Source organism: Corvus kubaryi, unplaced genomic scaffold (genome assembly GCF_017639235.1).
Source record: "Corvus kubaryi isolate FWS band 111438036 unplaced genomic scaffold, C.kubaryi_AGA036_p1.0 37397, whole genome shotgun sequence".
Lineage (NCBI taxonomy): Eukaryota > Metazoa > Chordata > Aves > Passeriformes > Corvidae > Corvus > Corvus kubaryi.
Window position 1 is genome coordinate 9,516,969 of NW_024581136.1, and position 13,591 is coordinate 9,530,559.

A 13,591-nucleotide genomic window follows, 5' to 3' on the forward strand; every position below is an offset into this window, starting at 1 on the left:
ACATTTAAGATACATGAAAATTCACTAAAACTTTAGCTTAGGTTCAAAAATATACTCAGATTAATGCGGCCTTGATGGGTGAAATAGAGCAAACCAGTACATTTGAAATAACCAAGAACTTCACTTGATGTATTCACCCTCTATCTTTACACTTGGTTTTTACACTTCTAAACATTTCCAAGATTTTAATTTCTCTCATAGTCTGATAACTTAGGATGAGGTTACTAGTAACAACTGAGAAGGAATAATTCCTGACATTTGAAAAGACACCATTTGTATCTTTTCCATGAAGAAGTGTTGGAATACCTCTTGGCCATTAGTGTTTAAACCTTGGCTCATAAATGGTTCATTTCATAAAAACCAGAAATACCTTAGCATATCTGCATGATAGTAATTAACATACTTTGGAAATGAAGAACATCAATTTATGGAACAACAGTGTTTACATTTGGTGATTCCCCTCCCTAAGCTCAAAACGATACTGAAATTACAGATTAGTCATTGCTCCTTACAATAAACTGCTTTATGCAGAATCTGAAGGTAGCCTACAAAATACAGAAAAATATAATGAACCAGTTTGTGCAAACCAGTTTGGAATAATATATTCTTCAATACCACATGAATTTTAGGCAGTTCAAATAATTGTGTTTTCTATCTCAAAACTGTTGTAATATTCAGCACATCCTTCTTATGCTGCCTCCAGCTACTCATCTAGTAAGATACTCCTTGCAAGGAGCAATTTTAAAGTAGCCAACTAATAGCACTGTAATCCATTTTTAGTAACTTCCTAGTAAGGTAAGCACAACTTGCTGTTAACCCTTTTTTCCCCTAACCTTAACATAAAGTCCTATTAAAATCAGCATAAATTTACCTGTTGCTTATTTGTAAAGATGATTTTCGGTTAGTTTAACCATGAAAGCAACTAAATGTAGAGCCGTAATTCTACACTGAACCTAACATGTCCATGTCTACAATTCAAGCTTTGTGGAGCAAATCTGCTGCACCTTCAATGTCACAGTTTCCAGTGAATAGGGGTTTTTTTCCAATTGATTTTGTAAAACTTTTCTTCATCTAAAAGAAAGAAAGAAAAAAAATATTCCTGAATTCACAGGTCTGTAAGCTGACTGCTCTTGAACTCTCACACCCATTGCCCCAGTCTGCATGTTTATTTTAAATGCAGCTAAAACTAATGCCCTGTAACAGTCTTCATTTATACGCTGGGTATCACTTCATTATCTCAACTTGCAGAGAGAGAAGCTTTCACCATAATGATTTTCCATACAAGATCTTTGTCTAAATGTATTACATAAACGGTACATTAATTTATATAGTAAAGATAACACTTGGTACAGTCACCACTAACCTGGTGCTGACACAGCACTTCTGAATCAGACATCTTGATATCATTAACATATACTGAAATCATTATACTTGTTCACAACTTAACAAATGAGAAAAAGAAGGTCAAAGTGACTTCTTAGTTAGGTGCAATAGCACCATGTTCAAAACCCACATTTTATTATTCCTTCAGTTACATTTTTATTCAATAATAAATACCTAGTTTCCATGGATTACATCATGCTAAGTCTTAGATGAGCAGCACAGACAAGTTGGAACTAAACCCATAGGAACATCGCATTAAAAGAAATGAACATTGGGCCACTGGATGCGATATTTTGCAACATTTACATTACACAGAAGTTTCAAACAGTGATGTCTAGGTAAATGCAAAAGTTTTTGTTTGTTTCTTCGTTTGGTTTGTTTACAAAGTACAGACTTATTTCACTTGCTATACACAAAGGTGTCTGCTTTCAAAACTGTGCAAACTTACATTTCTGAAGTTATCTTCAGAGAATGGTGATGACACAAGCCATTTTTTCATTTTTCGGTTCTCAAACACACATTTTCAGGAATTTTAATCAGAAAATCTCCAAAATGGAAAAAACTCCGTTCAGTTAGATCATCCTGAAATATTTAACCTTTCAACATAATTTTAATCTCTATGTTAGCTTTTTGTCCACATGGCTGAATATTTTACATCCAAACATTTGGGGAACATCTTACCAAACTTCGTATTGTTTCCCCTGAGAGTAACCAAAACAATATCTGTTGGAAAACATTCAGATTCCTCTCTTTTCATTTCTACATATCAAAATCAATTGCCTTTTCAAAAGGGAAAATAAATCTAGGTCAGTTTTAAAATGTACATAATCAGACAACTGCAACTCAAACTGTTTCAGGCCTAACACCTTCTTCCACACAAGTACTCAGAAGTGTATACAGATCCTTTGTGGCAAAGCGTGGGCAGAGAAATGTGGTGGTAATTAACCACCAGGCACCTATGATAGAGAGCTTATATCATGCTTAAATTTATCAGAAGCAACATTTCTATGGCAAAACTGAAAGGCAGGTTTCAGTGCCTTACTAATTTTACTGAATGACAGACATCAAGTGGGTGTGGAAGGATCATGTGCACAACATTCTTATAGAAGTGATTTTGGTCTTAAGAGTAGCTATTAGTAAAAATGAAATTACTGACATTTTCCCTTTTTTTTTAAATTTGGAAGTTGGACAAGTTGGAATTGTATTCTATCTTTTTACATTTCACACATACTCCAACAGGCTACTCTGTACCTATGGAAACAAGGAAATCTGAGTCTGTGCAATCCCAGAAATGAAATGTAATCGGCTGACATTCAAGAGTAACAACACATATCAGGAAAGAACAGGTAAAAGGAGCAGCTGCTGACATTATTTCCTGAGTCTAAACCTTTTAGGGTTTCACTGAATAGCAGTCTGTGCTTTCAGGTGAAAGAACTACAAGAATTGCTTGGCTGACATCTCTCAATAGTTTAAGAGTTTAACAAAATCCACCACTTCCTCTCAGGATCTCAATACTGTGCTTTCAAATCTGTACCACAGTGACCAGCAAATGCTTCAACACAGAGCATAACAAATACAAGTGGCATTACTTAGAAGGGCATTTTAATGTACATATAAAGACTAAAACGTTATGTCAAACTCTCAGGATCATCTGCAGGCAAGAAAATGAGAACAGATAAAATCATTTTATGAATCTGATCCAGCTCTACCATACAAGACACATACTAAAAATAAAAAGCTTTTTTCCCTTTCAGGAAAAAAAACCTTAAATATACAACTTCAGCAAGCTCCCAAGCTATCTCATTGATACACAAATCAGATTCTTCTGTGCATGTAGCTTCGAAAATTAAATGAGCAGGTGGATTTTAACTGAACTTCTCAATCCCATGAGACATTATTTTCTTTCTCCTTCAACATTTCAGGATGCTCCCCAAAAGATAGGAAAGAGAATGGGACACAAAAGCCATTTCAATTCAGTCTTTGTGCAAGGTATCCTGGAGAAGGCTGCATTCTTGTGTAAAGTTGCTGTTGAAACAGAATGACAATTATTTTAAAATATGTACAAATGCAGCACTTGGGTTTATGGATTTGAGAACTAACAGAAATGAAATTTGGAAAATACCTGCATGCAAACATTTTTGCTAACAATATACAGTGTCTTTAAGAAAAAACAAAATAACCAAAATGCTTCCATAGAAAAGTGTTCTGTTAATTTTTATTCCAGCTAGTAATGCTTTCTTCTCTTAATACAGATAAAAATATTGAACTGAGAGTAATAAATAGCCTACAGTGATTCACAATACTTAAATAACTGGTCAGTAAATATATTTTCTATTAAGTTTAATATCTGCTTGTAGTATAAAAGCAGCAAGTATTGTTCTGCAGATTAGAAGCTAGAAGCAGCAACAGCCAGACAATGGAATAAAACAAAGAAGAATTTTCATGAAGTCTGTATGAAAACATGCATTTAAATGAGATGGATAATAATTTTATACAGAACAATGAGATAACTGCAGAAATATCTTTATGATCTAAACACGATTACCTGCTTGAACAATCTACTTTTCTTGATGGAGGGCTTCTATGAAGGCTTCAAGTTTCTCCTGGATTTCCCGAACTTTTTCTGGTGGAAATAAAAGGATCACTGTTCAAATACCTATTACTATTAAGTACTTGAGGACAGGTACAGAAAGAAAAATAAATCCCACATAAAACCCAAGAACAAAAACATGCAAACACAAACAAAAATTAATGCTGTCATCAATATTACCCTAAGCATTTTGTTTCGCAATTACATAGGTTTATAACATTTTTTACATCAGAAAAAAAGAAACCCAATCCTCTTCGAAGAGCTACTACAGATATATGTTATGATTACCCTGCTAATTTTATAATTTAAAAATTTACTGAAGGAATCCTGGAAACATACTTCAAAAAACTGAATTTTCCACCAGATCATGCACAGCAGAACTATTGTACACTTGTTCCATGCAGGGAGTTGTTAGCTTTTAAATAATGCCCACTAGCCCCTTTCTTCTTTAACCAAATATCCTCATTCTCCAAATTAAGTGTAACAAACACCACTAATCATTCTAAATAGAGTTGAAAGCTCATGCCCTTTCACCCACGAGAATTTCAGGGAACCATATGTCAGTATTCAAGACACCTCCTCCAAAGGGCACCTACAATGTTAAGAATGTTTAAAACTTGCATTTTATTTTCTTGCATTTCAGTAGTAACCAGATGGATGTGGGCAGAATCTAATTTTTTATAAAAACTAAATCTGGGAGTTTACTTCCCTACCAAAACACAACTTGACCACAACTACAAATAGTTACTAAGAATGAAAAGGCAAAATTGATTTCAAGAAATCCAGGGGTTTAGGCATTTTTCCACTCTTTTCTCAATTCCATACAACAGTTGTCATCATATAATCTTTTTGATTTATTAAATTGCTTATGAAGCAAGATTTAGAACATAGTTGGAATCCAAAGACTGTGAGATTTCCTGCTTCTCTCTCACCACATCCTCATTTGAAGCTCCTTCTGTGTGTGATTATAGGCATGAAAAACACACACTTCAGAAATATGAAGGAACAGGGGAGAGCAATAGGACAGACAAAAATAAGTTAGATGAGCATAAACACAGACAAATATTTTTTTCCAAGCTAAAAATACTATTGGATTAAAGCCACATGTTCCCTTGTATGAGATACAGGGTTTGAGCATTTTTAAAAAACCCTTTTATTAATGGTTTCTTCTCTTTATCAACACCATATGTTATCAACTTGCTTTGCTGAGCTAAGTAACAGCAAAACAAAAAGAAAAACAAAACAACCAGCTTAAAATGGGGTATGTAAGCACAAGTGGAAAAAAAGACCTCCAAAGAGAACACTAACATAGCTACAGGAACTGAAAGTTTAATCTAACAAAATGACAAGCCCATAAACAAACACAAAATCCATTTTAGAGTAATAGTAATAACTCAACAAATTCCTGCAGTCCTGTTCTAACACAAGTAGAGAACTTGAGTTAGCATTTGAAGTATGGAAAATAGCCTGTATGAGTATGAAGGAACCTCAAGCTTCTATCTTTATCTTGCAATTCCTAGGTGATGAAGGGTAAGCCACTGACACTTTCAACACTTCAGCCTGCCCTTCCCCAGTAGTGCTTATCTAGAAACACAGAAGTACAGTGAAGCTGAATCACACTCTAAGTCCTAAAGGAAACACCAAAGAAGCTTCTTGAATTTCAGCTGATTTTTTTTCTTTTAAGGTATTTTGATATTAAATGAAGATTGCAGTCAGTGTGAGGGCAAAATCTATACCTTGGAAGTTAAGACACAGCAGTAGCCGATTTTTACCAGGTTAAAAAAAGAGAAATTCTGATTCAGTTCAGCAGAATCTTTGAAAGCTGTCAATGAAAAAAAAAAGGTAGTCCCATGATCACTTTTCCTTCCTGAGCACATGCAAAGTGTTTTCATTACTATCTTTTTAAAAGAAAAAAAAGAATATGTACTGCATCCCAGTATATAAACCTCTAGTGTAAGGAAAATGGTATTTCTGTGGCATTTATTTAGGCAACTACTTCGCTCTGCTTCCAATACTGTTGCTCTATGAATGTTTACAAAATCAGCCTTTGAAATAATGTTCTACTATTTTGGACAGCATTAACATAGTTTTTGACCACACCATGCTGGATGGTGCTTTGACCAACCTGGTCAAGTGGAAGGTGTCCCTGACTGTGGCAGGGGGGTTGGAACGAGATGACCTTTACGGTCTCTTCCAACTCAAAATATTCTATAATGATTCTGGGTTTGGAAATTATTAATCCTGGACCCTGCCCTCCAAAATGAACAGCAGTTGTCAGTGATAACTGGGGATTAGATCTCATGACCCAGAAGATCTCTTCATGTTGTGCTTTCAGTGGCTTTCTGTAGCACTTTTTCTTCCCAATTGCAACATGTTTTCCCAAGTGTGTTCTTTGCATTGATCAAGCCATTAGACCCAGTGAAAGCAGGCAGATAAAACAGTACTAAATGCAAATATTTTCCTTTCTCAACTTCTTGCTAATGAAGTATTCTGGCCCTGAAAACTAATAGCATCAGCAAAAACCTGTAATTATTATTTCATCCTTAAAAAAAGGTTTGTGCCAACAAATATATTCTAATTCTCTGATTAAGGCATATTAAAATAACAAGATAGCAAATATGTATTCCACCAGAATATACTGAATCAGCTGTGTTTGCTCAGAGAACAGGCATACTAAAATTGACTGCATACTATGAGCACTTTATTAGTTTTTATACTTGGACTGAATTGAAATGATTACTTAACTGTAATAATTATGAGGTCTTGAGGTAATTTAATACTTTGAAATAATATGTTGGCTATTCTTAAAAAAGAACAGTTACAATGAGTGCCAAATAGCTGCAATTATTCATGCTATGCCCTGTATTTTTAGCCATAGTAAAGCTTTTTGCAGCAGCAGAGCCCAGGCAACCTGTAACACTCTCCTGCAAGTCCATTCTGTAGCAGAGAAGCAGTCAGCTGAATTGGTTTACTTTTGAAATAGGCTGAGGGCAGAGTTATGCATTTATACAATGCTAATCTTAATAAACTAGTAAATATAAGTGCTTGGATAGAATTCCAATAGAGGAGTCTGCAGTTCTGGGGTAACTGTCTACAGTTTCATGAGCACCATGTGACTTTGTATGTGGAACAACAATTCATTCTCACAATTCAAGGAGCAGATGTTACCCAGCTTTAGGGAAGTTCTTGCCTCTATGAAATGCACAAGCTCGGTATCCACATTTGTAGGGTTTTGTCTGACACTTAGATCAAACTATTGGTGATTCACACTTGTAAATTACAGTACATTCTGTTTTGAGGAAGTTTATCAACATGCCAAACACAGAAAATCATCTGATTTCAGGTCAGACCACTTATTGCAGAAGCAAATCTAGGGGTAGACAAAAAGTGACCTGTTGCTCTATGTCTTCTGATACTGTGTTTTTCCAAGGACAAGTAAACCACAGATTAAAAGCATTCAGTTTGCTAGCAAATTACTTCTGTAGCTGGTTGAATTACCCAAGTTCTTTTATATACTGCTCCCATGTCACAAAAGGGACTTTAGCAAAAGTGCTACGCTCTTATTACAAGGTACTGCTTAAGTTTAAATACACATATTGCTTACACTGGATTCTAGAAAGATGATGTGCTCTTTGGTACCTCTAATGCAGACCTGAAGTTACAAATATGCAATTCTTCCAGCACCTGTTAAACACTGATTAAAAATCAAATTAAATCAATGAAGAATAACTGTAACTAGACCCTTGTTTCCATCTTAGAACAGTAAAATTCACAGGCCTAGGGGCCATGAATGGTTATTCTATTTCCCATTTACCCCATGTTTACCTAAAAGATAAGCTGGTTCATACATCAACTCATTATACCTCTTGATCTGGTCATGAATATTCCCACAATCCTCCCTCTGCCGTATCCCATAAAACTTCACTGACAGAATGAGGAAATTCTTTATTCAGATGTCTTGAGATCCTCATTCATGCTCAGTCTCTCCTTATCTCCATATGAAATGATAGTGCTACCCGCTCATTTTTTTTTCATTAATCCTGTGATCCTAAATCTAAAAGGCTCAAACCCAGACTAATTGAACTGTAATGAGGATTTGGATACACTGTGAATGCAGAAAGACGCAGGCACAGAAAAAGTCTGCTTTTCCTAATATCATAAGCTGGTCAGAAGGGAACCCCCTGAAATATTCAGTCTTACAAGGAGGGTTTGCTTTCTGATTGCTGCCTGACATAACCAAGCTTAGCTACCAATGAACAGTGCTAAAATGAAACAGCTGACCAAGTTATCAAGCAAATCTCCGAAGGTAAGGCCAAATAATCTAAAATAATATTAAACACAAATTACAAAAGCAAAGTACATTACTGATTTATTTCAAACACACTCCTAGAGGCAAGAAAAGGTTTTCTTGTATTTTCCAGCTGCGTTAACTGGTTTAATAAGAGATGTGGCCTTTGTCCACAAAACCTGTCTTGCTTATGGTTCTGAAGTTAAATTTATTTTGAGACATTCAAATACATATTTACATCTATAAAACCAATAGTTTTAGCACAGAATTTTAAAGATGTTCACGTCTACCTGTGCCAGAACAGGAATAAAACCACACGAGTACTTTGAGCAAATCAAAAAGCTTTCCCTTCCCATTTACAAATGTGCACATATGATATCAAATTTCAACTGCAGCCACAAAACAAATTCTAAAATCTTTCTGGACAGAGATCCATTTTATTTTGTACTTTGATGACACTTACAGCATGAAACGACCATGAAAAAAATGTGTTAATACCTTATTATAAATCCTCCTGTTCTACATTAAAGTGATTTCCATCTCCAACTAATGTTTACATGGCTTTGATATTTGAAAGCTCATGGTTGTTACTCCTTTTGCTCTGGATTGTGTTTAGACTTGAGTTCTCCCCTTCCTATTTCTTTTTTTTCATCTTCCTTCCTTTCTCAATTCCTTCCTTGCCTATAAACATTCTCACTGCTTGCTGTGCTACTTCTATGTTATGGTTAGTTAACCACAGAGGCAGAAATTTGGAATTTAGTGCTGTGAATGCATCATCTTTCCTCTAGTAAAAAGGAAAGCCCTGTCAGTCAGAATCCATCACAATGCCCAGAAACACACAATTAAAAACTAGTGATGTCAATCCGAAGTTTTCTATTGAAAGATGATTTTTACCTTAGGGCTACCTAAGACACAAACTCCATAGTTGTATACAACCCCTGTGAACAGTCAGGTGGAGAAGAGGGGAGGGGGGAATCATCTCTCTGGAGTTCAGCCTTTTGTGCCACATTCCTTGATTTTCTAAGGGCCATGCAAAAGCTTTACTTCTTGTTAAAATGGTGTGAGACAGCACACTCCCAGCCACTCCAAAAAATGCCTCAGAAAGCAGACTTCCCAGCCACAGTTACCTGCAGCAACACGCTTACTCATGCCTCGTGTAAACACTGCCATCATTTCCTGATCATTCCAAGGTCATGTCCTGCTGAATTTTAGAAAATCCTTTGAAACTACCTATCACATTTTTTGCCAGTTTCCTCTTGTTCACATACCATATTTTCCTCTGGATAAGGCTGAGAGGAAAGCTAAAGTTTTAAGGGGGGGGGGGGGGGGAGGAAAAAAAAGGCAAAACCACCCAGGCTGCCCTTAAAGAGACAGAACATCATTTGTCAGCTGCAAAGACAGATTTATAAGTAGAGGGCCCCCTCTGTTCCTTTAAGGCTGCAAAACAGATGGGAAGTGAATGGACAGTCAAAGGGTCAAGAAAACACATGGGAGGTGCTGCTTGTATGCTGTATGTATGTTCCCAGCAAAAGAAAGAGGTCAAGATTGTAACTGCATGGCTGGGTGCTGGAAAGGCCTTTTCTTTAAGCTGTTACAAAGACAAACGCTGTTCTTCATCCTGCTGTCAAACTGCTATAAATATTGTTTGTCAAGAGAACTTCAGCAGTTACAAGTTTTTTTAAAAAAAGGCTGAGCAGGAGGATGAATCATGTGAATGATTCTTAAACAATTAGCTCATTAGTGTAATAAAAGCACTGCAGAATCCTGAAAACTTTAAATGGAATTTATAGTAGTTCATATAGTAAATCCATGAATCATTAAGAATATACAGCCTTTAAAATGCAAGCTCGCAGAACATAGCTGGCACGGTCATAAGTTACCAGTAGTTAAGACTGAAAGAAGATGCCAACTGATGCTACATTGTAGTAGCTGTCCTTTAATGTTATGTTTCTTATATGTGTTCCAATCTATCATGAGATTTGAATTTGCATCCAGTTTGATCTCCTTTTGCATGGCTATAACAGGAGAAAACATCAAGAAACATAGTATCCTATGAAGGTACCGTTTTGTTTTCCATTTTGTAGGCAAATCCACCTCTAAAACAGGAACAGATCACTGCCAAATTGTATATTTAGCCTGATTCAGGAACATAATAAAATTAAGAGGTCATTTTAGACAGAAAAAACCCCCAAGTCATGGCTGCCATCACTGAAGTTACTTTGTTGCAAGTATTAATTATTAAGCCCTTCATTGCACACCTGAGCAAAGCTACCAGCTCCTTGTAGGAAACAGTATTACCTTTACTTCACACTAAAGACAACCAGGCAGCAGCAGAAGACAGCTTGTCTGAAAACACTTCAGTCATTTTTGCAAGCTACTGAGCACTGGAACAATATTTTAGCATTACTAACAATCATCTTTAGCGCCGGAAATGGGAATTGTGTATTGTGCTGTTGAAATAGTAGATCACTAATCAATGCCTTGATCTACAGCTGCTCCAGATTCACTGGCAAGAGCTCTCAGTTTAACAGAACAGTTCTGGCCACACATTTGCCCCCTCCTTGGTGGAACAGAACAGAAGCTGGCTGTGCTTCTTGGGGCAGTCCCTGGGGCTCCTCAGGCTGGTAAGCATGAAATCCTTCTGTCTCTGACAGAGCATTTCAGAACTGAGCGGCTGGGCTGAAGCAAAACGGACAATTATGTAGACTACTGACTTTATACAACAGACATTTCCATGAGCTATATTACACATCAGTCCTGCTTGTCTACAGAATGGAAACGAAGTATAACCAAACTGGGATGTGAGTTCACAAACTATTTCTACTCTGTCACTGAGGTTAGCCTAATGTACCAGTGATCATTACCCTGTATTAAGTTGCAAGTTTATGAGAGTCACGAGGTCTGCAATATCAAGGTAGGACTTGGGCATCTTTCAGTCCTCTGTCTCCATCTCAGATTTTTTAATTAAAACTGCTCTAATAACTCAGTCTTTCAACAGAACTTAGGTGTGTTGCTTACTGGACAGCTGGAAGGAGGTTAGTACCAGAACGACAAGGCAATCTTATAAAACAATCTCAGACCTTGAATCAGACTTACAGATACAGGAAGACTGAACTTCTAATCAAAACTGTTAAACTAGAATGAATCAGAATGTGGTGATGCTCATTATTTTGTGTGGAAATAGTGAAAAGCATAGAAGCAAACCAGAAATACTACCCAATGATTCATCCAGTGATGTAACAAAAGATTAGCTTTTCCTTATTCAGAAAGGACATACACAGCTATGAAGATAAACTACTTATGTAAAGGCTACTGTAACCTTAATGCTATAACACTGTAAAGACTTTAATGTAAAAAATAATTGATATATGTTGTTTCTCCACCCAAAAAAAAGCATACTCAGATAATGAAGTAATATGCTGTCGGGACTACTTAAGTTAAAGTCTCTCTAGAACATGGCAGAAAATGAAATGGTGATTAGATGAATTTTTAGATCATAATAATAATTTTTAATAGTCAGAAACTTAAGTCACCATATCCTGAAGAAAAAACAAATGGTTCTATTATTTTTTCTTTGCTGTCATTCCTGTGGGCAAAGTGAAGTCTGCTACAATTGACAATGTGCAACATACATGACAGTGACCTCTCCAGCCTTTGGAAATGGGAATGTTACGTTCCACAGCTCCACACTACTTTAGAACAAAAGCATATATTGGTCCATTTACAAGCCTGTAATTTATACCAATAGTAAACGTCTCCATGATAAGTAAATCTCTCCATGATAAGTACTTAAATTTTGATTAATACATACCCTCATAAGCAACCAGTACTAAAGAGAAAATAGCATCCAATCAGATGTTTTGATCCTTGCACAATTCAGAAAATTTTAGAAAAAAAATAAATTCAGCAGACAACACCACAATGACCCTCAAGTACAAGAGACATGGGTCTAGAGTAAGATTAATAGGCATTAAACATGTCATTATTCATGTAGCAGTTTATCACTATTTTTCAATGTCAACTTTAAGTGATAGGCTTCTTTTAGTCAGTGACAAATGTGGTGAACTTTGTAAGGATCCGTTTTAGGACCTGGACATCAGTGCCTAACTCTTCATCAATAACTAAGAAATCACAGCAGACAGGCTTTGGTCATCTGGGATTCTTAAGTTAAGTAAACCATCACTCCATCACAGGATGTCTACAAGTGATGTATGTTCCCCCTTGAGGATTACTTCCCTCTCTGAGAAGACGCAGCTTTCTAAAGCACTTTCTGCCATGACACTAAGCAGGAACTACATTATCTGCACTTTGACACACAGACCATCCTACACATTCTTCTGGTTTTAATTCATTAGTTTCATGCTGCTGCCCCAAAACTCAAGAGAAAAAAAAAAAAAGAACTTGAACATTTAACTAGTGTCTTTCATATCAAAGCACACTTGCTTGGGTCAATTTCTTAAATTATCTACATGGAATTAAAAACATGATAGTCATGCAAAAACAATTAATTTGCGTTCTAACAGGAAGTTTGCAAATCTGCTGTGAGATATTGCTTTGGTTCAAAATCAGGGGAAATTGAAGACACAACTGTACAGACTGATTCCAAGCACACTGTCCCCAACTTCCTGCGTCACGGAGCACCAGGACCTCTACAGAGCTCAAAGGGAGCACAGGAGTCATGCTGCCACCAGCACACTGGTGACACCAGCACAAGCTTGAACTCATTAAGAAACAGACAGCCCACATTTTGTAACTGATTGAGACTGGGGCAGAAATAAATGTGCTCTCAATGACAAGCAGCCTCTGATAAGATACAGGCCATATTAATGTCCTCAGGGAAGCTGCTGGCAGGGGACTGTGAAGAGAGCAGCTACCCTGCACATGATTAGCAGAAGTTGGAGATCTGTTTGGTGATTCCCAGAGGGAAATGGCAGCTCTGCTTCTGTCTGGGTAGAAGGCCACACCATCCCCTGGTGTAATATTCTGCCAGCTAAGGATGAGATGAGTGAGTGCTTCTCACTGCTATGACCAGGTGAAAGGAGAATGAGATGAAAGCAAGACTGCCGACACTTCCAGAATTTTCTTACAACTATGAAGTAACTGTATTTTTACTTAAGTGGCTTCTAAAACTCCAATATTTAGGCACTGTGAAAGAAATAAGAGCACAAAATAACCCCAATTCTTCAGATTCTAATAAAATTACTCTTCCATTTGCATGTCCTAAGATGTTTCCCTCTTTCCTCTGTATCTGTCTTTGGGCGGCAGGGGTGACATTTGGGCACTACCTTCAAATATCTTGAAAACGATACCTTTTTTCTGTATCTTGTAAA

At 36.6% G+C, this 13,591-nt stretch overlaps 1 protein-coding gene across 4 annotated transcripts in view; it reads right to left on the reverse strand.

Annotated features, from left to right (window-relative positions):
- Positions 1 to 1,470: 1,470 nt before the first annotated feature.
- Positions 1,471 to 13,591, reverse strand: part of OPA1 (OPA1 mitochondrial dynamin like GTPase) — a 50,795-nt gene continuing 38,674 nt past the window's right edge. For all 4 annotated transcript variants that reach the window (XM_042042458.1, XM_042042456.1, XM_042042457.1 and 1 more), the window contains 2 exons: positions 3,929 to 4,006; positions 1,471 to 3,408 (listed from right to left, as the gene is read on the reverse strand). In XM_042042458.1, the coding sequence (XP_041898392.1) occupies positions 3,942 to 4,006 (65 nt within the window). In that variant the 3' untranslated portion in view covers positions 1,471 to 3,408; positions 3,929 to 3,941. The remainder of the gene's footprint in view (positions 3,409 to 3,928; positions 4,007 to 13,591) is intronic.